The sequence below is a fragment of the Telopea speciosissima genome, chromosome 4, assembly GCF_018873765.1.
Source record: "Telopea speciosissima isolate NSW1024214 ecotype Mountain lineage chromosome 4, Tspe_v1, whole genome shotgun sequence".
Lineage (NCBI taxonomy): Eukaryota > Viridiplantae > Streptophyta > Magnoliopsida > Proteales > Proteaceae > Telopea > Telopea speciosissima.
In genome coordinates, this window is record NC_057919.1 from 59,785,102 (window position 1) to 59,809,327 (window position 24,226).

The 24,226-nt window shown below is 44.9% G+C and overlaps 2 protein-coding genes across 2 annotated transcripts; both read right to left on the minus strand.

Moving 5' to 3' along the window:
* Window positions 1–8,877: 8,877 nt before the first annotated feature.
* On the minus strand, window positions 8,878–11,898 carry LOC122659485 (disease resistance protein RPS5-like). The gene is made up of 3 exons (XM_043854588.1): window positions 11,802–11,898; window positions 9,405–10,204; window positions 8,878–9,372 (listed from the first exon to the last, which is right to left on the minus strand). The coding sequence occupies exons 1-3, from the start codon at window positions 11,896–11,898 to the stop codon at window positions 8,878–8,880; spliced, it is 1,392 nt and encodes a 463-aa protein (XP_043710523.1).
* Window positions 11,899–11,910: 12 nt separating this feature from the next.
* Window positions 11,911–12,486, minus strand: LOC122659486. The gene has a single exon (XM_043854589.1). The coding sequence runs from the start codon at window positions 12,484–12,486 to the stop codon at window positions 11,911–11,913; it is 576 nt and encodes a 191-aa protein (XP_043710524.1).
* Window positions 12,487–24,226: the final 11,740 nt, after the last annotated feature.

A 24,226-nucleotide genomic window follows, 5' to 3' on the forward strand; every position in this document is an offset into this window, starting at 1 on the left:
CACCAATCTTTTCAAGCCTCTACACAACACCTCCTCGGCAAGAATGAAAAGAAGAGGGGAGAGGGGGTCACCCTGACGTAGACCCCTTTCCACCCCAAAGAAGCTAACAGGCCCACCATTCACCAAAACCAAGATACGAGTGGAGGAAAGGAGCTGCTGCAACCAGGCCACCCAGCGCTCACTAAAGCCAAATTTTCTCAAGACTTTGAATAGAAAATCCCAAGAGAGGGATTCATAGGCTTTGGAGATGTCTAACTTCAGCCCAATGCCGCCACCTCTCACTGATTTGTGCATTAAATTCGCTAACTCCGACGCCAGGCAGATATTAGAAAAAATCACTTTGCCTTTCTGAAATGCTCCTTGCTCCTCTAAGATCAGGCGGGGCAGCAGATCCCTAAGCCTATTAACTAGAATCTTCGAGATGATTTTACAGATAAAGTTGCCCATGCAAATAGGATGAAATTTCTCCAAAGAAACAACCCCCTCCACCTTAGGAATTAAGGAAATAAAGCAATTATTCACTCCTTCAGGGATAATACCTTCTTTGAAGAAGCTAGTGACCACTCGGCAGACATCCACCTCATTGATATCCCAATAATGCCTAAAGAAGGCCCCCTGGAAGCCATCAGGGCTAGGTGAGCTTTCCGGTTTGAGGTCCCACATAGCCTTCTTAATTTCACTGGACTCTGGCACAACATCCAACACCAAAAGATCACTATCACCAATCAGGGAGCGAATCACATTTAGCAGCTCCAAGTGCTCCTCAAGGGGGACAGCCCTATGGAAATTTTCAAAGAAGCCGGAAATTAGATTCGCTACCTCCCCCGGATCCGACACCCACGCACCCTCCTCATTCTTAATGCCATGAATCTGCGCCTGGGATCTCTTGATCAAGGTAGAGAGGTGGAAAATTTTTGAGTTACGATCCCCTTCTTTCAGCCACTTAATTCTCGATTTTTCCCTCCACAATTTTTCACAATTCTTCAGGGCATTCAAATAGGCCGTCTTAGAATCCGCCTCCATACCAAACAGGACATCATTCACCCCAATGGATTCCAAAGCCTCCTGAGTGTCCTTAAGCACCACCTTGACCTCTTTGAGTTCTGAGTCAAAGTTTGGGAACTCCCCTCGGGCCCAAGACCAAAGCACAGGCTTCAAGCATTTGAGCTTCTGACTAAAGGTATACATGGGAGTGCCTCTAATTGGAAGAGCCTAAGATTGCTTGACCACCTCCAAGAAGTTCGGGCTTTCAGTCCAAAATTTGTGAAACCTGAAAGGGACATTTTTTGACCTTCCCAGCTGACCAGAAGAGATGAGAAATGGAGAATGATCAGACGCCACCCTCTAAAGTACTAATTGGCCACAAGTTTGGAACACATCCAACCACCTAGCATTGCAAAGACCATGGTCCAAGATAGCATCCACCGTGCCTCTTCTCCTATTATTTGACCAAGTGAATTTATTACCTGTTGATTTAATGGACAAGAGAGAACACGAATCAATCATACCACCGAACTCTAGGGTCGACCCCAAAGAGAAAGAACCCGGGCCACGTTTCTCACTAGAAAGCAAAGTGGCATTGAAATCCCCAACTACTAACCACGGCAACCCTAGCACATTCAAGGCCGTCAACTCCATCCAGAGATTTCTGTGAATTGCTCTAAAACAGCTCGCATGCACCACCGAAACAACTGCCTTGCCCCTATTCCAGTTCAAGGATATAGAAATCTGCTGATCAGACGACGAGAGAACACTAGGCTTCTGGATACCTAGTTTCCAAACCACCCACAAGTTAGGAACAACCCCCACCCGATCATTAGATATCAAATCAGCCACATAACCCAATTTATTAATGAAGAAGAGAACTGGGAATTTACTCAACTCCACCCCCAGCTCCGCAACACACACTACCTCCGGACTGTGGTTCTTAATCAGAGACGCCAAGGCCACATGGCTTGCCTTCTTCCTAATCCCCTTAATGTTCCAATAAAGGACCTTCATTGAAAACTAGAGTTTTTGGATGCTAAGCGGTCAGACCGCTTCCTCAGGTTCGGATCCCCCTCAGTGGGCCTCTTATTTTTTCATTGCTTGTGATGCCCCTGGGCACCCTCCTCTGCTGCTACTGCACTCTTATCTACCTCCGCAACCTCTACTTCATGGCGATGCCCCGAAGCATGAATAACTAGTCTGCCATCAATGAGTATCGAATCAGCGATCGTATCCACCACATGCGGCTCACCCACCGGAAGAACCACCTCTAAATTCCCTTCACCCAATGGGATCTCGGTTGTCTCATGCCCAAAAGAGGAGACCATACGGGTAGGAGGACCTGTCGGACCATCCATATTAACTTCATTAACTAACCCACCAACCAGCCTAGTGGAGCGTCCACGACTCACAGCACTTGACTGGGATAGGAAACTTTAGTTGCCGAGCTGGCCAGAACTTCCCAAATTATTATTACGACCCTCTTCCTCCAATAAATCCTGAGATTGCTCTCCATGCAATACCAGCGCCAAGTTACTTTCCATATTTACTGGATCTTCTGGCTGAAATTTCATACCCAGACTAGTACCTTCCAAACCTGTATCACCACCCTCTCCAGCCGGAAAACCCTCTCTAACCACCAAGGAGCCACCGCCACTAGGGATCAAGCCACCCCCAGTGTTGGTCACTTCGACATGCCCCCCCACAGGCAAATAAGGACGCGGCTGCGCACCCCTTCTCAGACTGATCTCACTTCCAGAGTGAGATGAGTGAGGCCTTGACGCAGCTCCGAGACCATCCATGTCACCACCCACTGCAGAAGCATCACCACCTTGCTTAGCAACTTTGTCTGCCTGCGCAATCCGGGCCTTGCAAACAGTGATAGCATGGCCTACCCTCTTATAGAACCCGCAATGCAGCAGGTTATCTTCATAAACAATAGGTTGTTTAAACTAGAACCCCACTGACGAGCCTGGATGCCGCCTCTCCACCATAATCTCGTCCAGTCGGGGAGCCGAGAGATCAAGATCAACCAACACCCTAGCAAACTGACCAACCGAACCTTCCCTGGTTCTCTTATCTAGAGCAACCGGGGAGCCCAAGGCTTTGGCAAGCGACAAAAGGATCTCGGGATGCCAGTACTCAAAGGGAAGATTGGGGAACCAAACCCAAACAAACTTTCGTGTGAGTTGGTTATTATTCACGTTGAAGTCTGGACACCATCGTTGAAATCGAATAACCTAGTTTGCTACCCTTATGGGACTCCTCCGCCACATCAAAGACATATCCGATTCCAGCGAGAACAGAAAGATCACGAATCCTCTTCCAATAGGGGTCATCTCTACCGAGCCTTTGAGCGACCACGAGTCCCTAATAGCTCTCCTCAGTTGAGGAAGGGGAACCTGTTGTAGATTCAATCTCCCAATCAAGGCATTCTTGAACTTCTTGACCAGTGCTTTGTAAGTTCCTTGAGGGATCTTTACACGCGTTATCCCTCCCTCATGGATCGGAGACGAAAATCCATCCACATCTGGGAGCGGTGTATTCCCCACCGCCTCCGCAAAAGACTTACCTCTCCCCTTCTGTGGCTGCATCGGCATGTGCCCAACCGTGCACACACCTAACTGAACATCAGCCAAAGCAGCGGCCCTACCACCATCTTGACCCATGTCATCATCATCCTCCGCATCCTCAAACAGTTCCTTTTTCGATTGAAACACAGTCGCCAGTCGCCCACTCGTCATCCTCTTTTATTCTACCTCTTATTCCTATCTATCTCAAGTTCTTGACCATTTTGGATCCAAGTAATCTCAGTACCCACTCAGTGCTTTTCAAGGGAAGCTATACATAGGCCATTAATGCTATCGGCACCCCATCTCAATCGACCTACGTTGGGAACAACTTAGTCTCCCACCTTTCTCATGCAGGGTTAAAATACTCTTCCCTGTGAGTCGACCCATCACCCATTATGCAAACTTTTCTGAGCCTGATGGTTGTATCCATAACATTCAGATTAAATTTTAAATCCATGTTTTCTACTTCTGCTGTGGCCTTCTCACCCACAGCCTCTCTGACTGCCCTGGTAATGCCGCATCCTTTCGCAACCCCAAATCTGCTGAAGATCTCAAAGTTATAATGATGTTCCCGGACTACCCCGATGCCAAAATCATGGGTGTCACCACTAACTCACTTCCTTATTTTGAGCCTATAGACGATTCTACTGCTAGCAGTGCATCCCCCCCCACTCCCCATGCTGATGGAAAACCCTGGTTCAGTTATAACATCTACCACTGGCAGGCCACTCGCACCCCAGGAGATAATAAATTCATCAACTCATGACCACATGACCCACACGGATGATTGCCCCCACAGTGCATCATTGACTCATAATGAGGCTGAAGAAATATGCAACAAGTCCCTGACCCTCTTTGACCCACCCAAGGAAGAGACCAATCTACCCATGCTTGAAGAAGGAGAAATCTCTGCTTCACCGGATCTCATAAACCTTGAAGGAATTTAGTCTGATGCCTTGTGTCATGAAATCCAACGATGCTTGGACCCACTGCCTAGTCTCACTTCATCCCCCCTCTTGTCAAACCCCAACCACATCCCCCACTAGGGACCCACCCTCTCTACCTTGGAGATTGATCTTTATGATACTACACAAAATTGGCAATTCCTTCGAAACCCAAACCTTGACCCCCCTGATTTCTTATTTATACCGACCCCACCCACCAACCCTACTCCCAACCCTATGCCCAACCCCAACACAATACCCACACCTCCTAATAATGTAAACATTTCTCTCCCACCACCCATCATACCACCCCAACCCAACCCTTCCTACAACCCTACCCCAATCTACCCACCACCACCCACTTCTATATATCCAACACACCCCTACTACCCTCTGCCACCTATATATTTTGATCCATCCCCCAACCATCTCTCTTATCTCTCTTATTTATACCCACCACCACATCACTTCAACCTCAACTTCTCTAACCCACCCCCAACACCCGTCTCTTGCACTGAACCCCAACCCAACCCAATTTCTAACACCAAACCCCTGAGGAAAAGGAAAACAACAAAACTGAGGGTCCCTTCTTGGGCCAAACAGATCAAAAACCTCCAGCGACTAAAAAAGTGGTGGGACTCTCTCCCCTTAAAAGACTTATATTGCATGGCAGAAAGCACCAATCCTCTTGGGGCACATGGCCCAGATCTGGCACATCTTAACACTGCTGAGGGGGCAATCTGAATCTTCATCATCAAGGATAGGTAAAAGAAAGAGGAAAGAGCCATAGGTAGAAGACAAAAGAACCTCTGAACTTGACATCCTTCAGAAACTCTCAGCCAACCTTATCCACCATTCAAAAATCCCTGGAATCCTACCTACTCAGTTGAAGAACCTGGTGAGTGAGCTGCGACTTGAAGTTGAGCACCATACATCTTCTCAAAAGAAGAACCATTCGCATTGGAGAAGATCTTGGAACTAGCATCAACCGCAGGGAGCCAGACATAACTAAAGAGCCGATAACACATTGCCCTGACCACTAGTCTTGGTTTGATTTCTTATCTGTTTTCTTTATCCTTATGTTAGCATACTATTTCCATATTTTCAAGTACGCCAACAGATTTACTTGTTTTGATCCTTCTTTTTAGCTTAAAAAATGTTAATACTTAGTTGGAATGTCAGAGGTCTGAAAAGGAAAATCACCAGACGCTCTCTAGGCTATCATGTTTTCAATTATAATCCTAGTATAATCCTTTTGTGCGAAACTAAAATGACAACCCCAACCTTCAAGTCTCTACCTGGAGCTTGTAAATTCTATTCTACCCTTGCCTTTGATGAAGGATTGGGTTCGAGGGGGTTTAGCGGTGGACTTTGGGTGTTGGGGAAACCAAACCTGTCAACCCAAAGTGTTGAATGTTTCGACAGATTCATCTGCATCACCATCACTGATGCGCACCAATCCACAACCTGGTGCCTGGTATGCCTTTACTCACCACCAAGACCCTCTGAGAGGCTGACCTTTTGGGCTACACTACAATCCCGACTATCCTCTTTAACTATGCCTTTTCTCCTAATTGGGGACTTTAATGAACTTCTTGAACCTAAGAACAAATTTGGGGGCAGGGAGGTACCCGTGAACAGTGCCTCCTCTGATGTGTTGGCCCACCTTCTTAACTCCCTTGAGCTCGAGGAAATTTGCCCATCTGGTTCGTGGTTCACCTGGTCCAATAAATAAAAACCACCAAAGACCATCCTCGAACACCTGGATAGATACATTGCCTCCAATGATTGGCTCACAACTTACCCTAATGCTACTCTTGGTACCCTGCCCTCAACGGGCTTTGATCATAGACCCCTCACTCTTAATACTTCACCAGTATGCAGGTCTTATAGGAAGCTATTCCATTACCAAGCCGCTTGGACCAAACACCCTGACTTCCTCCCTTTCTTCAATTCAAAATGGGACCCCAACTTGTATGACAACCTACCTACCAAACTAACGGGGATGTCTTCGTTACTTAAACAATTGAATAACCAAATCTTCAACAGGATCCCGGCTCTTAAAAAATTCTCTTATCAATTCCATTTAATCCCTGGAATCGGCTATCCCTACTACTGAATCGATAACCCTGCTGGCTGAAGAAGAAGCTAAACTCAATACTTTACTTGAGGCCGAAGAAATTTTTTGGATGCAAAAATCGAGACTCTCCTATGTGGCTGATGGGGATCGAAATACCAAAATTTACCACTCTGCTGCTAAAGCAAACATCCGATCCAATAACTCAATCTTCCTCCTAACGGACTCCGGTGAAAAAATAACTGATCCACCTTTACTAGCTTATAAATTTGCAGGCTATTTCCAACAAATCTATTCTTCCATCAACCCACTTGACCTGGATTTTATCTCCTCCCTATTCAACCCCTGTATCTCCCAAACTCAGGCTCAATACCTTACCTCTACACCCTCTGAAGAGGAAATCTGAACTGCTGTCTTTAGCATTGGGGCATTCAAATCCCCAGGGGCGGATGGATTCCCTGCCTACTTCTATCAATTCCACTGGGATACAATCAAGAATGATGTGTTCAAATTGAATCATGACTTCTTTAAATCCCAATACCTCCCCCCAGGCATCAACCACACCCTCATTACCCTCATCCCAAAAAAACTTAATGCTTGCTCTGTGGAAGATTTTCGGCTTATCAGCCTTTGCAATGTCTCCTACAAGATCATCACCAAAATTCTAGCTCTCCGCCTAAAACTACTACTCGACTCCTTCATCTCACCCCATCAATCTGCCTTCGTCAAAGGAAGACAAATTAGCAACAACATCATCATCGCCCATGAAATTTTCAATTACTTGAAAAAGAAAAAGAAAGGAGCCACAGGGTACATCACCCTAAAGCTAGACATGTCTAAGGCTTATGACAACTGAATGAGGTCTCGTCAGAGCGATCTTTATTTTCCTCGGGTTTCCAGAACACTGGTGTGACCTCATTTGCAAACTGCTAAACTGCACCTTCTCATTCAAAATCCAGGGTAGTTGCTTCAATAATTTTGACCCTTCTAGGGGACTTTGACAGGGATGCCCCCTAAGCCCTTATCTTTTTATCACGGTAATGGAATGCTTTTCCAGACTCATTCAGACCTACAGTGAGCTATATATGTTCAAAGGCATAAAAAATGCCAAAGGTGCACCTAAGATCACGCACCTATTCTTTGCTGATGATACTCTATTATTCTGTTGATCCACTCCTGAAGATATCTCCACCCTCCAATCCATCATTGCACTGTTTGAGGACCTATCTGGCCAACAAATCAACTTGGTTAAGAGTAGCGTGTACTTTAGTAGTAACATCCCTAGGACCCAAAGGACAGCCATCAAAAACTAGCTGGGGATCAGGGACATGGATTTAAATGCAAAATACTTGGGAACACCACTACTCCCAACGAACTCCAAAACCTCGAGTCTCCAGTACATAGTCTCTAGGGTGCGCTCTAAACTCACTTGCTGGCGTAGCCATCTACTCTCACAGGCAGGCAAAACCATTCTCATCAAATTAGTTCTCAACTCCATCCCATCCTTTATGATGTCTTGCTTCCCCTTCCCTTACACAATCTGTAACCAATTGGACTCAATAAATGCAAAATTTTGGAAAGGAAAAAGTTTGGAACATAAAAACTTATCCTTGATTTCTTGGAGATCCATTTGCTCACCTAAACAATCGGGTGGGCTAGGCCTCCATCCATCCAAAATTCACAACAAAGCCCTGTTGATGAAACTGGGGTGGAAACTCATGACTGAATCCGAACCACTTTGGGTTCAAACCCTGAAAGCAAAATATTTTCCAAACAATTCTCTCTTGGATTGCCATACCAGAACAAAGAAAAATGCATCTTGGGTATGGAAGGGCATCTGTTCCATTTTAAATGACCTGCGCCAATTTTGCTGTTGGAAGATTGGTGATGGAAAGCACACCCCTATATGGGGATCCCCTTGGATCTCAACACTACCAAACCATTACATCCCTGACTCTATCACCCCTCATCCATCTTACAATAAAGTAGCTGATCTCATCATTAACCAAACTTGGAACTAACCACTTATCTCCACAATTTTCCCGACACCCATTGCACAAGCTATCACCAACATCCCCCTACCCATCTAACCACACCCAAATTTCCTCATTACTACTCATAATAAATCTGGCAAATTCACCTTGAAATTGACAGCTCAATTCCTCAATCACCAAAACACTACTGAGCCCGACATCTGGAAAACAATTTGGAATCTCAAAACACACCCCAAATTCAAACTCTTTGCGTGGCGTGTCATTAAAAAAGGAATCCCAACAAAAATGAGAATCCAAAAGTTTTATAACTCTGATTCTCTTTGTCCACTCTGTAAACTTACCGATGAAACAAATTGGCACCTGCTTTTCTCTTGTGATTTTTCAAAACAAGTTTGGGCGGCTGGATCTATTAGAGATACCCATGTTGCATCTACCCACTCATAAGCCTGTGGTGCCTTTTTAACTGATCCACCAGTTCTTATCACGATCTTGCTGAGGTTACTACCATCAGAGTACTCTAAAGAAGGAATCCAAAGTGCAAGTTCTTGCATCATATCATGCATCCTTACCCGATCTTCTTCCTCTCCATCTTCCAACATGCAAGCAATTTTCAAACCTCCTAGCAGAGCCTCACCTTTATTCCTAGCATCTGTTGGACTACCCAATCTATCTTCTAATCCCTCTCTAAAGCAATAATTTAATATCTCATATTCACTTATGACATGGTCTTCGAGGAAGCAAGCACAATAAAGAAATAGACTCTTAAGCATATTATTCTCCAATATATCAAAACTGACCTTTAAAGGAACCAACACTTCTTTTATCATACCTTCATTTCCCTTACAACATTAGCCCACTCCCTGACTCCATGTCGATTCACCATTGCGTGAGCAACAGTGACGATTGCAAGAGGAAGACCGTCACACCTTTCAACAATTTGTTCAGCAAGACGCTTTAGATCATCAACAGCAACATGTTCACCAGCTTTCTTAACGAAAAGCATCCACGACTCCTCATCAGTTAATGGCTTCACTTTTATTTTTTCATTTGCACCCATATCAGTGCAAGTATCTTGGTTTTGACAGATTACAAGAATCTTGCTCCCTTTATCGTTTGGAAGTTGAGGGATTCCGGCATTCTCGAGTTTTAATTTGCACCACACATCATCCAAAATTAGAAGAAATTTCTTCTTACTTAGGGCTTTGCACAAAGCATTAGAATCGCTATTATCTGGTAATCCAAGACTCTTACCAATACTAGTTTGGATACTTGGTATGTTGGGAGTGGCAGATACTCTAATCATTATCACGATCTCAAAACAAGAATTTTTTTTGAAGTGATTATTTAATTGTTTGACCAGAGTGGTTTTACCCACTCCCCCCATACCGTATACTCCAATGATACCAATGTGAGGATCAAGTATGCAATCAAGCATCTCCCGCAACGTGCATTGAGTTGATGGATGGTTCTCGATTATTGCCTCGGTTTGCATATCTATCACAGACTTTGGAGAAGGTGCCCTTGCGACATCAAATTTTTTGTTTTCCAACCGACCAAGAACTTTTTTCTTAAGATCTACAGACTTCTTGCTCAACTTGTAGAGTGACCAGCAATTTACACACCAACCCGCTGCACACTTCCATTGATCATACTTCTCTTCTATATCACAGGCTTCCTCTTCGATTTTTCAAACGGCGTCGAACCAATCCTTTGCTACTTCATCCTCAGCTTGTCCAACGTTTTCTGCTGCTTTTAACATGTGTAGATTACTTTTCTTTGTTGCCGTAAAACGTTCAACCTTGATTCGCAGGTGCTTGACATTGTTAGAGGAGCTAATCAAGTACTTTATTTGTTGAACAAGAGGACTAATCAAATAAATTTCAATAATATTTGCAAAGTTCCCAACAATGAAACTCACGATAGGATAGGATATTAGAAAAACATTGGGTTTTGTCAAACCCGAATCCATCCCCATTCAAAGATCTAGAACACGATTGAATAAAAGAACAGGGAAATAAGGCGTACTTGGCACCCACGTATGTTGGCGAAGAACATATAAGAATACGCCGAAGAAAAATGGCGATCCGTTGAATAACAGTTGCGAATCCTTGAATGATCTTGGATAACCACGGTGGGGATCTTCCACAGTCTCCTGGACTCTCCCACAGAGTTCCCTTTCTTGTGGAGAAAAGAGAATAGTAACTGCAGGGACCCCTCATCATTAGTATTTATAATACTCCCCAAGTCCTAATCCACTTCCACAAATGGGTCAGGCCGGTCCTGTCCATCTCAATAAAATAGTAGCAAGCCACGTCAGCCCTTGTATTTCTTGATCCCCATCAATGATCGACCCGATAATTAATTAAGCCCACATGTCGTATTTGAAAAATACCTAACAATCTCCCACTTGGGCTAGATTAATTATAAAGTCATCATTATCAGATGTAGCCATGGAATCTCAATACAACTATAATGCTACTAAACCTTGATCCAGTTAGAAAATATATCAATGTCGAGCAACAACAGAAAATACACCTCAACATACGGCATATCACTTTCTGTCAGCTACAAACAAAGATTTACTTACTAACATGAACCGCCTTGCGATAATTTTGTACAATCAATGTCGTACACGTCTGTGATCACATAAATATTGTCATCATTCTTTGTGGGTCCTCGAACATATCATGAGCATCGTACGACTCATAGATTATCTTTGAACATCGTCATATTCGTAGGTAATCGAACGACTTGGCTTATCACTAATCGAACATTCATGGCTAGAAATAGCTGAACGACTTGGCTCATCGCCAATCGAACATCCTTAGACCAAAATGACCTTCAACACATCAAACAACATATCCATGCATGCAAGTGCTATTCATCACATAAAGCAGAAGCATTATAATTAAAACGAAACATATATCCTTCAAGCTCTCTCACTCAACAAGCATATCAAATAAAATAATGTGAATCTCCCACTAATAAAGTAGAACAAACAAATCAACAAAAGTCTGAAAACAAATATTCAAATTAAAAGTGCTTGCATAAAATATTTTACTTCAACTAAAATTTATTCCCCTTTTTTTGCCATCTTCTGCATCATTATTCTTTTCCAGCCAGGCCTTCCGTGCATTACAGTCTCTTTTCATGTGTCCCTTCTGATCACATTGGTAGCATGAAATTTCACCAACACTCCTTTCTTTATTGTATGGATGATACTTACCTTTCTTGAAAAATTTTGGATTCCCTTTCTTTGTTCCACTTCCAGACGCTCCTTTGTTCTCAGTCAGGTTCGCACTCTCAAGATTCTTCTTCTTCATGTTCCCTTCTTCTTATGCACAGATAGGTATCAGTTCTTTCATGGTCCATTTGTCCTTTTGCGCAGCGTTTGTAGATTTTATATTCGCATACGCATTTGGGAGAGATTTAAGTGCAAGGTGCATCAAAAGTTCTTCTTCTATGGGCATCCCAAGATCCTTCAACTTGTTTGCGGTGGAAGCCATCTTCAGTAAATGTTCTCTGACACTATCATTACCATCGAATACAGCCGACGTAATCTGATTCATCAGATCCCCTTTCTCAGCCTTCTGATGCACCTCAAAAACAGCCTTTATCTCATTCAGAAACTTTGTGGCAGTACTTTTCATTTCAACACTTTCACGCAGCAACTCAGGAATGGGTTTCTTCATTACTAGAATGCACTTCCAATTAGCTGTCACCCACTTTTCCATCTTAGTTTTCTCAGCATTAGTACTCGCATATGTCAGATCCACAGGTTTTGATTCTCGAAGAGCCACATCAAGCTCAAGCAGTCCCAGATTAATTTCTAGGTCCTCTACCCACCTTTTGTAATTGTTCCCAGAAAGAACAGGAATAGAAGCCAAAAGTATGGGAGAAAATTCATTCATGTAAATAAACAAAGGATATATATATGCATTCCAAGCACAACATGATTATATTAAACCAGTTAGCAAATGCAAACAATTCAAACAAACTACTAGCAAACACAAACAATGATCATCATCACATTACATTTTTGCCCCCTCAGGTTAAATGCACACGTCTTTATCACACCGCAAGTACCGCGAGATAGCAACAACTTTCAGAAATTTCCTTCCACCTTTGGGTGATAGAAAAACCCCTAGGTTATGTACTTCAATTTCATAATAATTTATTGCACTGCAAATACCGTGAGATGTCGATGACTTTCAAAAATGTTCCTCCACCTTTGGGTGATAAGAAAACCCCTAGGCCACGCTTCCCAAATTCTTTGAGTATACTATCTTTGGATGGACACACTATCTTTCCGTGAAAAGATCAATAGTTTTCAGAAATCCTAGCACCTTTGGGCATCTGGAACCCTTATACCACTATCCCTTCCAATCTATGTGCACATCACCTCATCAATCTTTGGCAACACCGCCTTTGGACTACTGTTACCTATTCCGCTGCCTTGACAGAACCATAAAAGGATTCAATGGACCACTTTGGTGGATCACCATTTTACCCTCTCATAATTCCTCAACCTGATATGCAGCAATATAAGTGGAAGTAAACACATTAAATGTCCATAATGTGTTGTGATATGCACATTCATCGTCCAAGTGGCAGTGGTCAATTCAAAATAGTCCAAATATGCTCAATGTTACATAATCATCCAAAACAGGTCCCTGAAAGTATCAAACGCGCTAAAACCAGGTACCAACAGGTTGGTCTTGAAAATAAGAATAAGACAAGACCAACCGGAGCCCAAACCGATGCTCCACGCCCATTATACCATGCATTCAAGACTATTAAAAAACAAAAAAACCACCAAAATCATGATCTTTGTTTACTCAAGATATGCCAAATTGCATATCAAAACAAAGAGCACAAAAAAATAGACACACCAGAAAAAACCGCTCCTCAAAATTCATCCAAATGAACCCACACGGGCCATTTGAAGTTTTCTGGTCATTTTCCCCTTTTTTTTTTAAGAGAAGAATCGAACCGGTTTATACCGAATTGAAGCAAACGAACCAAACCAAATCGATCCGGTTCACCCAAACCCATCGGTCCACCCAATTGGGTCCCCGAGTAAAAAATTCCGGGTAAAAAAAACGAGTCAAAATTCAGGTCTCGAGTCGGGTCACCGTTGCCTGGGTCAAAGAATCTTTGACTGAGCCTGGGTCACCTTTGACCCGGGTCGGGTCCAGCTTTGACCGGGTCAAATGTGACCTGCAAGAAAATCCGTTGACATCATCGTGATGTCAGCCCTATGATGTCATGATGACATCATTGTCGCTAACAAATATTTTTTTATTAAACATCGCCGACGAGTGGATCTCACTCGCCGCTTCGGCCGACGCTTCCGACCACCGGTGATGATGATCCACACATCGCCGCGATCGCCTCAACGAGCTATGCATCCATATAAAAATTTTAATTTTTCTCCGGTAGAAAAAATCGACAACAGCTAAAAACGTACGATTCCGCCAAATATCCGATCAAAAATCTGTTTTTCGCCGTTGAAAAATCGATTCATGTTGTTAAACAAGCAATCAATCGATTCTAGGTCTGTATGGATGGCTCTGATACCACTTGTTAGAAAAACATTGGATTTTGTTAAACCCGAATCCATTCCCATACAAAGATCTAGAACACGATTGAATAAAAGAATAGTGAAGTAACGTTTATCTGGCACCCACGTATAAGGGTGCCAAACGGTTCGGTTTCGGGTATTTGGTTCGGTTCCATGACTTGAGGGTGTGACCCAAAACCGAACCAAAAACCGAGTCGATTCTGGGACCACCAACCGAATCCGAACCTGCTCGGTTCGGTTCGGTTACGGTTCTAATTCAGTTTTCAAATACAATTCCAGTTCGGGTCTAATTCAGTTTCGGGTTACGGTTCTAATTCGGTTGCACACTTGAAGAATTGACATTAAAGAATTGAAAAGGGAAATAGAGAAAACCTAAAAAGTGGAATATGAAAAGTCATTAGGTTAGATGGTTACAAAAAATACAAAGAAAATTCATAGAGGTTTTTATTTTCCCCTATGAAGAGTGGCATATAAATTTCATTCCGTTGGATAGTTACCAAAAAAAAACAATGAAAACATAGGAACGTGGAATATTTAAAGTCATTTGGTTAGATATGGTTACCAAAAAAATTAAAAGATATATGGCTTTGGATTAAGTGGTTTATTCGGTTTGGTTTCGGTTCAGATTGACGGGTCTTGGCATGAAATCGAAACCGAATCGAATTAGAAAACCATATACCAGAATCGAAACCAAACCAAATTAATTCGGTTTTGCTCGGTTCGGTTAATTCGGCTCGGTTTTGGGTTCGATTTTCGGTTTCAGTTTGGTTTTGACACCCTTACCCACGTATGTTGACAAAGAATATATAAGAATATGCCGAAGAACAATGATGATCCATCGAATAATAGTTGCGAATCCTCGAATGATCTTGGATAACCGCGATGGGGATCTTCCACAGTCTCCTAGACTCTCCCACAGAGTTCCCTTTCTTGTGGAGAAAAGAGAAAAGAGAATAGTAACTGCTGGAACCCCTCATCATTAGTATTTATAATACTCCCCAAACCCTAACCCATTTCCACAATAGGCCAGGCCGGTCCGGTCCATCTGAATAAAATAGTAGCAAGCCACGTTAGCCCTTGTATTTCTTGATCCCCATCAATGATCGACCCGATAATTAATTAAGCCCATATGTCGTATTTGGAAAATACCTAACATAGGATGAAAATTAAAGTGGAAAAAGAATAAAAGCAACTGGGAATTGAAAGAAGATCTGAATTTTCACCAAAGAAAAAAAGGGAATGAAGATCTAAATCAAATTTTTACTTTTTTGGAGATAATAGGGAATAGATTAAAGCTAAATGAGCTAAATGAATCAAATTGCAGAGATTCTGTAGAAATGGAAAGGCAGGGAGAAAGTGAGTCAATGAAAAACAACAAGAGAATAATAGAAAGAACCAAAGAGATGAAGAAACTAAAGATGGACTTTCTTATTTATAGAAAGTGAGTAATTTCTAGATGGCCAAGGTTGTATTTATAGTGTTATTTGTTAGGGTAAATTTTTGTTTTTTTGTTTTTTTTTTGGGTAGTAAAAGGGCAAACTTAGATGATTAAGCAAAATTGAGTTTCAGTTTGCAAAACTATCTACTTGGGGTTGGGTTGGGGTTTTAAAAGGCCCAGTCCAACCCGACCCTTTTGCAGCCCTAGTCTATGGCAACTCTCCCATGTGTGTATTTCTCTCTCTCCTTTTTATGTGAAAAGACATCCAAGCCCCTTGTTTTGAGAATTGAAGGAGTGGTATACACAGAGAGTGTTGATGTAGGCCATGCTCTAAGACAAAGAGGGAAAATTATCTCCTTCATTTGCCTACCCAGCCTAAGTCCCCAATTCCTGTAATAGGAGGGTGGTGGTCATTCCAGCTCTCCCCCCCCCCCCCTTTGTTAGAAGAACTGGGGAACTGGGCCGGGCAGGGAACTGGAGGGGATAAAGATCTGACAAAGAACCACTTACTTCCCTTGGATATATAAGAATTAGGAAAGGCTTCTCTAAACAAGTGGCACAAAAACACACCAATGAAAATGATCCATACATAAAAGGGCAGCGAAGTCATTTCACACGAGAAAGAGACCTAGAGTAATAGAGCTGGATGCAGGATGTTGGTGTACCCTCAACGGTTGGCTTATACAACTTTTTACATAACACGGGTTAACAACTTGATAAAGGTAGGCGTAGTTCGACTATAGTCGTAGACCCAGTCGAAAATCTAACGATCGTATAAGACAAGTACTGGAACGTTGGATTCTCTTTAAAAGATCGGATAACTATATCATTTTGATTCGAATAAGCCACCCAACACGTGAAAGGATAAAAAGATGTCATTACCCTTGTTTTTACGATTGGGTTCTTAAGTGCGGTGTACTGGACTAGGCTGAAAATCCGGTGATTGGTAGGAAGAGGGAAGGGAGGTAAAAATGTCAAAAAATTAAAAAAAAAAATGTAATCACAGTGGAGAAGTACTATTTTGATTAGTTTTGCAATACCCATTCTTATTCTAGGTAATTTAGTAAATCAAATGATTGAATAGGTAGCTCTGTAAATCGAAACTCGAATTTGGATAATCTTATAATTTTCCCTATTTTGTAACTCATATGTGATGTGACTCGTTAAAGTCATTAATCTAATAATAAAAGACTTTCACACGTCATTCTTTTATAATCAAATGTGAATCGAATCGATAGTCTCACAAAAAAACAAATCATATATGGCTGCCATTAATGACACAAAGACCCGCAATCCTAGCCGCCCTTCCTGTAGAAATTGAAGGACAGGGAAAAAAATAATAGAAAGAACCAAAGATGAAGAAACTAAAGATAGACTTGCGAGACACTCGTACAATCGTTACGATATTCGGGTGATATAGAAGTAGCTTATTTATAGAAATGGTTACAATGCGCTACAAGATGTTCGCTCTGTAGAGGATTTTAATGCATTATATTTGACTTTCACGTAGAGTGGGATTAGAATTGCAGGTCTTTGTGTCATTAATGGTCAGCCATATATGATTTTTTTTTTTGTGAGACCATCGATTCGATTCACATTTGATTATAAAAGAATGATTTGTGAAGTCTTTTATTATTAGATTAATGACCTTAACGAGTCACATCACATATGAGTAAAAAAATAGGAAAAATTACAAGTATTGTGGCTTCTCAGTTGTCAATCATTGAGTTTTAACACACTTTTTTGTTTTTTTAATGAAATGAAGATTAATATTAAAACATAATAGTTAAATTAGCAGTCATACAACCTGAGGTTATCTGGTGTGTCTTGATTGTTTAATTATACTTACATATTGAAATAAATTTAAAGAAGATTTAATATAAAAAAAAAAAATGAAATATCTCTCAAAGGCATGGAAAATTTTTTGGGACTGTCAACCAGTTCTTTAGCTCCTTTGAATTTATCCATACAATCAATTTCCTACATTCCAATAGAAGTGTCCTTTCGACTCCTTCTTTGAGTCCTCTGAGTTCTATTTCCTATGTTGACCCTACAGTTCCACAGTTCATTAAAGATGTATATAATTCATGGTTGTGGATAATTAGGTATCCTCACCCTCCTTGTTTTGTGGTTGGGACATTTTAACTGCCATCGGTGATTATAATGTTGGTATCTATGGTATTGATGAGGCATAAAACACCTCACCTATCAGAGGCTGTCACATGACCGACCTGACCTCAGTCCGAGAACCGAATTGAGCCGAGCAGGAAACCGAGCCGACCCCATCTCTGATAAAGTCACCTGACAGAGGCAGACTCGCGCAAGCTAGTCGGTGGCTGAGGCCGAGCTCTAAGCCGAGCTCACACAGGTCAGGCATAAACCCTGGCCGAGCTGACTGCCAAGGCCAACCTCTCGGGCTGACCTCCTAGGCCGAGGTGACTGTCAAGGCTGACCGACCAGGCCGACCTCCTATGCCGACCTCCGAGGCCGAGCCCTCCTCCACAGAAGCTACCATAGCGCCCCACCGGGGATCGCGGGGCCACGTCAATACATCCCGAGAATCACGGGATAAGGATCGAGCCACGATCCCAGCGCAATACGAAATCACACTTTACATGGACTCTTACCTTAATAAGAGCCTGACCCCAAAAATAGCTCTCTACTTCGCTTTACGCGAGAGAGCCTTCCAAAAGAAGGACTCCTACCATACTAGGACTCTCCCAATCGCCTCATCTCATCCTCACTCTATAAATACCCAGGTATGGAGCACCATTCATCATCTTGCTTTTCACTACGCAGTTATGCTGTTGCACTGGTGATCTAACTTTAGCATCGGAGAGTCCTAGGCCGGAGCCACACCGGTTCTCTTGTGCTCATCACTTAGTCTTTGCAGGCTCATCCGTGGGCGAACCAAGCATCGAAGATTTCCACATGCAACAGATTTGGCGCCGTCTGTGGGAACAACATCAACAGGCCATCGTCGTTTCTACCAACTTCAAGAGCAACAATAATGGTGCACACGAGATCAGGGCAGCATGGCTCGACCTCCCGTACGGACGAGCCACAGCCCGTTGGGCAGATGAGGCGATCACCACCCCCTGAAGCCTCGCGGTAGGGGATAAACAGAAGACCCCCTCGGGTAGGCGGTGCGCAGCCCATCACGGGCACCATGATCAGTCCCATTCCCCCATCGGAGGGTGGGAATGGGGGAGGTGTGCTAGCCATAGTCACGGCTGACTGGGTACAGGCCGAGCCAAACTTGGGCGGGCTGGGCCTACCAGCGCCGCCGCCCTTACCGAAGAGTTTGGACCCCGAAGCCCCGGCAAATAATCGACAAGTTATGGACTTGCAGTTGCAGATGCTCCACACCAATGAGATGCTACGTACCTTCATGAACCAGATGGCCCAAGGCGGGCTGATGGACCAACCATTGGTTGCACCCCCTCCAGCCCCAGTCCGTGCAAAGAGAAACTTATAGCAAAATGGTGGCCGGCGTAGGGCCGAGCCTAGCCGAGCCGGGTCCTCCCACCCGTCTCATCAGAAGACTCCTCCGCGCCTTAGCAGAGGCGCTCGACGGGATGAGCAAGAGCATTACCAAAGCCCGAGAACAGGACAGGAAATCAAACCAGCAGGCTTGGTAGCGAGGAGGTTAGTATTTTCTAGACGACTCAGAGAGGACGGACAGTCGAGGAGAGTCCGAGAACAAGGGAACGAGTCGAATGAAGGATGCGCTGCGAGACAAGGAGAAGGACCTCGTCATACCCCCTGGCATCAAAGCTCGCCTACCCGAGAAGAACAACAGGGGAGCCCCCGTGGGTCAAACTTCCAGGAGGTACGAAGAACAAGGAAGGATGGTGCAGACCGAGCTTACCAGAACGACCGACCACAACGGGACGACCGAGCCTACCGACCTCGGGCTGAGGAGCCAAATGGTCGACCTAGGCCGAGCGAGCAAAACGATTTGTATCGGGTGGATGAGCCGATTGGTTGAGCACCTGAAACCGAGCTGGAGAGGCGGCTACGAGACTTGGTAGAGCAAGTGGAGGCGTTGAAGAAACAACCGACCCCGGACGCCTATTCGTTGGTCGGGTGTCACCTGTATCCTCCTGAGATCATGACCGCCCCGCTATCGATTGGGTTCAAACCTCCCCCGTTCGACAGATATGATCGGACGACCGACCCGACGGATCACATCAACTACTTTAATGCGATGATGACCATGTACGGGGGAACTGAGATCGTTTCTTGTCGAGCCTTCCCTGCATCCCTCAAAGGCGTGGCAACCTCATGGTTCTCCTGGTTACCGCCGAACTCCATAACAAGCTTCGCTCAACTATGTCGAGCCTTCGTCACGCGCTTCCAGAGTAGTATGAAACACAAGAAGACAACAGTCAACCTCCTCAGTGTGAAGCAAAGGCCTGATGAGTCGATCCAAGCTTTCGTCTCCCGCTTCAACAAGGAATCCTTAGACATCAAGGATTTGGATGAGGCCACGGCCTATACGGCTATGAGCAACGGGCTCGTCGACATGGACCTCATTAAGGACTTGGCTAGGAAGCCGACCAGAAACCTGGCCGAGCTCTTGGAGAGGTGTAATGAATTTGTAAATATGGCCAAGGTTCTCCAGGCCCGGAAGGAAAACGAAGGCTGAGCCGATAGGAAAAGGCCGACAATCGATGACCGCTGGGAAGACAAACGGCCCAGGATGGATCACCGAGTAGAGAGATCGGATCAAGCTCGGAGCCCCGATTACACCCGGCTGAATACCTCGTGCAAGGAGATTTTGATGCACATACAAGACGGTGGGTACATCCACTAGCCCCGACCTATGCAATCGGGGTCATCTCAGAATCCCAACAAATATTGTCAATTCCACAAGGACACCGGCCACGATACCGAGGATTGTTATCAGCTGAAAAGAGAAATCAAAGTGCTGATAAAAGTGGGCCACTTGAAGCGATATGTCAAAGGAGGCCGTGAAGAGCGTGGGGATCGGCAACCTGAAGAGCGCGATCAAAGAAGAGCAGAGCCGATGCCCGAAAATAGGCGAATCGAACGAGATGAAGATAAAGCCCGAGCTGAGAAGAAAGAGGACGGGTCCGGGCCGAGCAGTGACAAGGGAGCGCCCATATACATTATCCTCGGAGGGCCCAGGCAAGAGACTACTCGAAAGGCTAAGGCAAACACACGGTTCATCGGAGTTGCCGAGATGCCCACCAAGAAGCTCAAGCCAGCGGCGACGATCTCCTTCACCGAGGTCGACCTCGGAGGTATAAGTTTACCCCATGACGATGCTTTAGTGGTGCAGGTAGAAATTGCGAAGAGACCCGTCCACCGTGTATTGGTCGATATCGGGGCATCCGTGGACCTTATGTCACTAGACGCGCACAGACAATTTGGCTTCGGCGACGAAGCGCTCAAGCAGGAAGGCACCTCACTTCACGGGTTCTCGGGAGTTGCCGCGACCATCAAGGGCTCAATCGACCTGCTGGTCACAATTGGGCAAGCTCTATACCAGGCAACGATCCAGGTCAAATTCATGGTAGTACGGTCAATAGTGGCTTTCAACGCCATACTCGACAGTCCTTCATTGACCGCTCTCCAAGCCATCATCTCCCCGACGCACTTGAAGATGAAGTTGCCCACCGAGAACGGTGTCGACGAGGTCCGAGGTGACCAAAAGAAGGCGCGGGAGTGCAATGCTACTTTTGTCAAGCAAAATAAAGGCAATGTTCGAGGAATGACAATGTACGTCGAACACCTCCCCGAGGATCAGCGGGATGAGCCTAACCAGAGGAGAGGACGACCCGTGGAAGACCCAGCAAAGGGGGTCCAACTCGGATCATTACTAAATGAAGATCAAAGGAATCAGCTCAGAGCTTTCTTAAAGGCGAACGCCGATATCTTTACCTGGTCCGCTGCCGACATGTCGGGCATACCAAAGCATATAGCCTAGCACCGACTTCACGTAGATCCAAGCCGAAAACCAATTCGGCAGAAGAGAAGGAACTACGCCCTTGATCGGCAAACAACGATCAAAGAAGAGGTGGAGAAGCTTCGCCGATCAAGGTTCATCCGAGAAGAAAAATTCCCGACCTAGTTGGCTAACGTCGTCATAGTTCCCAAGCCGAACGGGAAGTGGAGAATGTGTGTCTACTACACCGACCTCAACAAGGCTTGTCCAAAAGATGAGTACCCACTACCTCGAATCGACCTCTTGATCGATGCCACGGCAGGTCACGAGATGCTGAGTTTCATGGACACGTATTCCGGCTACAACCAAATCATGATGCATGAGGAGGACGAGTCATACACGGCATTCTGAACTGACCAAGAAAATTTTTGCTACAAGGTCATGCCGTTCGGGTTGAAAAACATCGGAGCGACATACCAGCGGCTCATGAACTATATATTCTGCCAGCAGATCAGAAGAAACATGGAAGTCTACGTGGAAGACATATTAGTGAAGAGCTTAAAGGTCGAACACCACTTGGCCGACCTGGAAGAAGCCTTTGGCGTATTGAGGAAGAACCAAATGAAGTTGAACCCCACCAAATGTGCATTCGGCGTGACCTCGGGAAAGTTCCTCGGCTTCATGGTCTCTGTCAAAGGCATCGAAGCCAATCCGACAAAAATCAGGGCCATCTAAGAGATGAGCCCTCCAAGGACGATCCGAGAAGTACAGAGGCTAAACGGGCGAGTGGCGGCATTGGCACGATTCATGTCGAGATCGGGCGACAAGTGACTACCTTTCTTTAAGGCCCTCAAGAATATCCAGAACCCGAAGGACTTTATCTGGTCGGATGAATGCCAGCAAGCTTTTGAAGAGCTGAAGAAATATTTGGAGAACCCGCCTCTTCTCAGCCGACCCGAGCCAAAAGAGGAGCTTCAAGTTTACTTAGCCGCTACCCCCGTAGCGGTCAGCGCGGTGTTGATTAGGGAAGAAAGTCAAACTCAAAGACCCATATACTACATCAGCCACGTTCTTGTTGACGCCGAGACAAGATACTCTGGGTTTGAGAAAATAGCATTCGCTCTTGTTACGGCCGCAAGGAAACTAAGGCCATACTTCCAAGTTCATCTGATCGTGGTACTGACCGATCAGCCACTCAAGAAGATATTGCACAAATCTGACGTTTCGGGACGACTGGTCACCTGGGCGGTTGAGCTGAGTGAATACGATATAAGCTATCATCCGAGGACGGCGATCAAAAGGACAAGCCCTTGCCGACTTCATCACCGAATGCACAGGGCCCGACCTTGAAGTCGGGGAAGAAAAGACAGTAGAAGAGGTCGGGGCTACGGCCGACCCGACTTGGACCATGAATGTCGATGGCTCAAGCAACTCTGAAGGAAGCGGGGCCGGCCTGATCCTGGTGAGCCCCGAAGGGTTTCTGATCCAATATGCCCTGAGGTTCAAGTTTCCCGCCTCGAACAATGAGGCCGAGTATGAAGCCCTCCTAGCCGGACTTCGAGTCAGCAAAGCAATGGGCGTAAAGCGGTTGAAGGAGCGAGGAGACTCCCAACTCGTGGTCAACCAGGTCAATGGAGACTATGAGGCGAAAGACGAAAGGATGATAGCTTACCGGAGCCGAGCACGAGATCTAATTTCTGAACTTGAGCACTTTGAGATGACTCGAATACCGAGAAAAGAGAATGCCACGACTGACTCCTTGTCAAAGTTGGCCGAGGCCGACCTCCAATATCTGAGCCGATCAGTGTACATAGAAATCTTAGAGAAGCCCTCCTTACAAGAAGAAAGCGTAAAGCACATTGAAGAGGACGGGCCAACCTGATTGGACCCCATTGTCAACTACTTGGAGAATGACCTGCTCCCGGAGAACCGAGACAAAGCAAGAAAGGTCAAGATCCGAGCTGCCAAGTACACCATGATCGACGGAGTACTCTACAAAAGAGCATTCTCGGCCCCTCTTCTCCGATGCCTTGGACCGAAGGGAGCCGAGTATGCCTTGGCCAAGGTGCATGAGGGAATATGCGGGAGTCACATGGGTGGCCGAGCTCTTGCATACAAGATACTTTGGCAAGGATTCTATTGGCCAAGAATGCAAGAAGAGGCCATGAGGTATGTGAAGACGTGCGAGAAGTGCCAGCTGTTTGCACCAATCCCAAGCCGACCATCAACAAAGCTGACCTCAATGCTGAGCCCAATCCCTTTCACTTGGGAATGGATATTCTCAGGGATTTCACCCCGGCATCGGGAAATAGGAAGTACGTGGTAGTGGCGATCGATTACTTCACCAAATGGGTCAAGGTCGAGTCCCTTGCAACCATCACCGAGAAGAACATGGAGAAATTCTTTCGAGATAAGGTCATCTACTGGTTCGGACTATCGAAAGTGCTCATCACAGATAATGGCACGCAATTCAACAACCCGACCTTCTGAGAGTTCTGCGAAGACTTCTACATTGACTTTCGACCCATCTCAGTAGCTCATCCACAAGCAAATGGACAAGTAGAAGTGTCCAACCGAACATTACTCGCTGGCATTAAGAGAAGGTTAGATGAGGCCAAAGGAAGATGGGTGGAAGAGCTCCCAAGTGTCCTATGGGTATATAGGACGATAGTAAGAACACCAACCGGGGAGAGCCCTTTTCGTCTTGCTTATGGG

Bases quoted from the DNA above. Each gene is read 5' to 3' on its own strand.
- LOC122659486 (XM_043854589.1), bottom strand. From the start codon at position 12,486: ATGAATGAATTTTCTCCCATACTTTTGGCTTCTATTCCTGTTCTTTCT.
- LOC122659485 (XM_043854588.1), bottom strand. From the start codon at position 11,898: ATGAAGAAGAAGAATCTTGAGAGTGCGAACCTGACTGAGAACAAAGGA. The intron at 10,205-11,801 runs GTAAGTATCATC...GGAAGTGTGCAG, and splicing joins TCCAAAATTTTTCAAGAAAG to CGGGTTGGTGTGTAAATTGC. The intron at 9,373-9,404 runs GTATGATAAAAG...GTTCCTTTAAAG, and splicing joins ATGTTGTAAGGGAAATGAAG to GTCAGTTTTGATATATTGGA.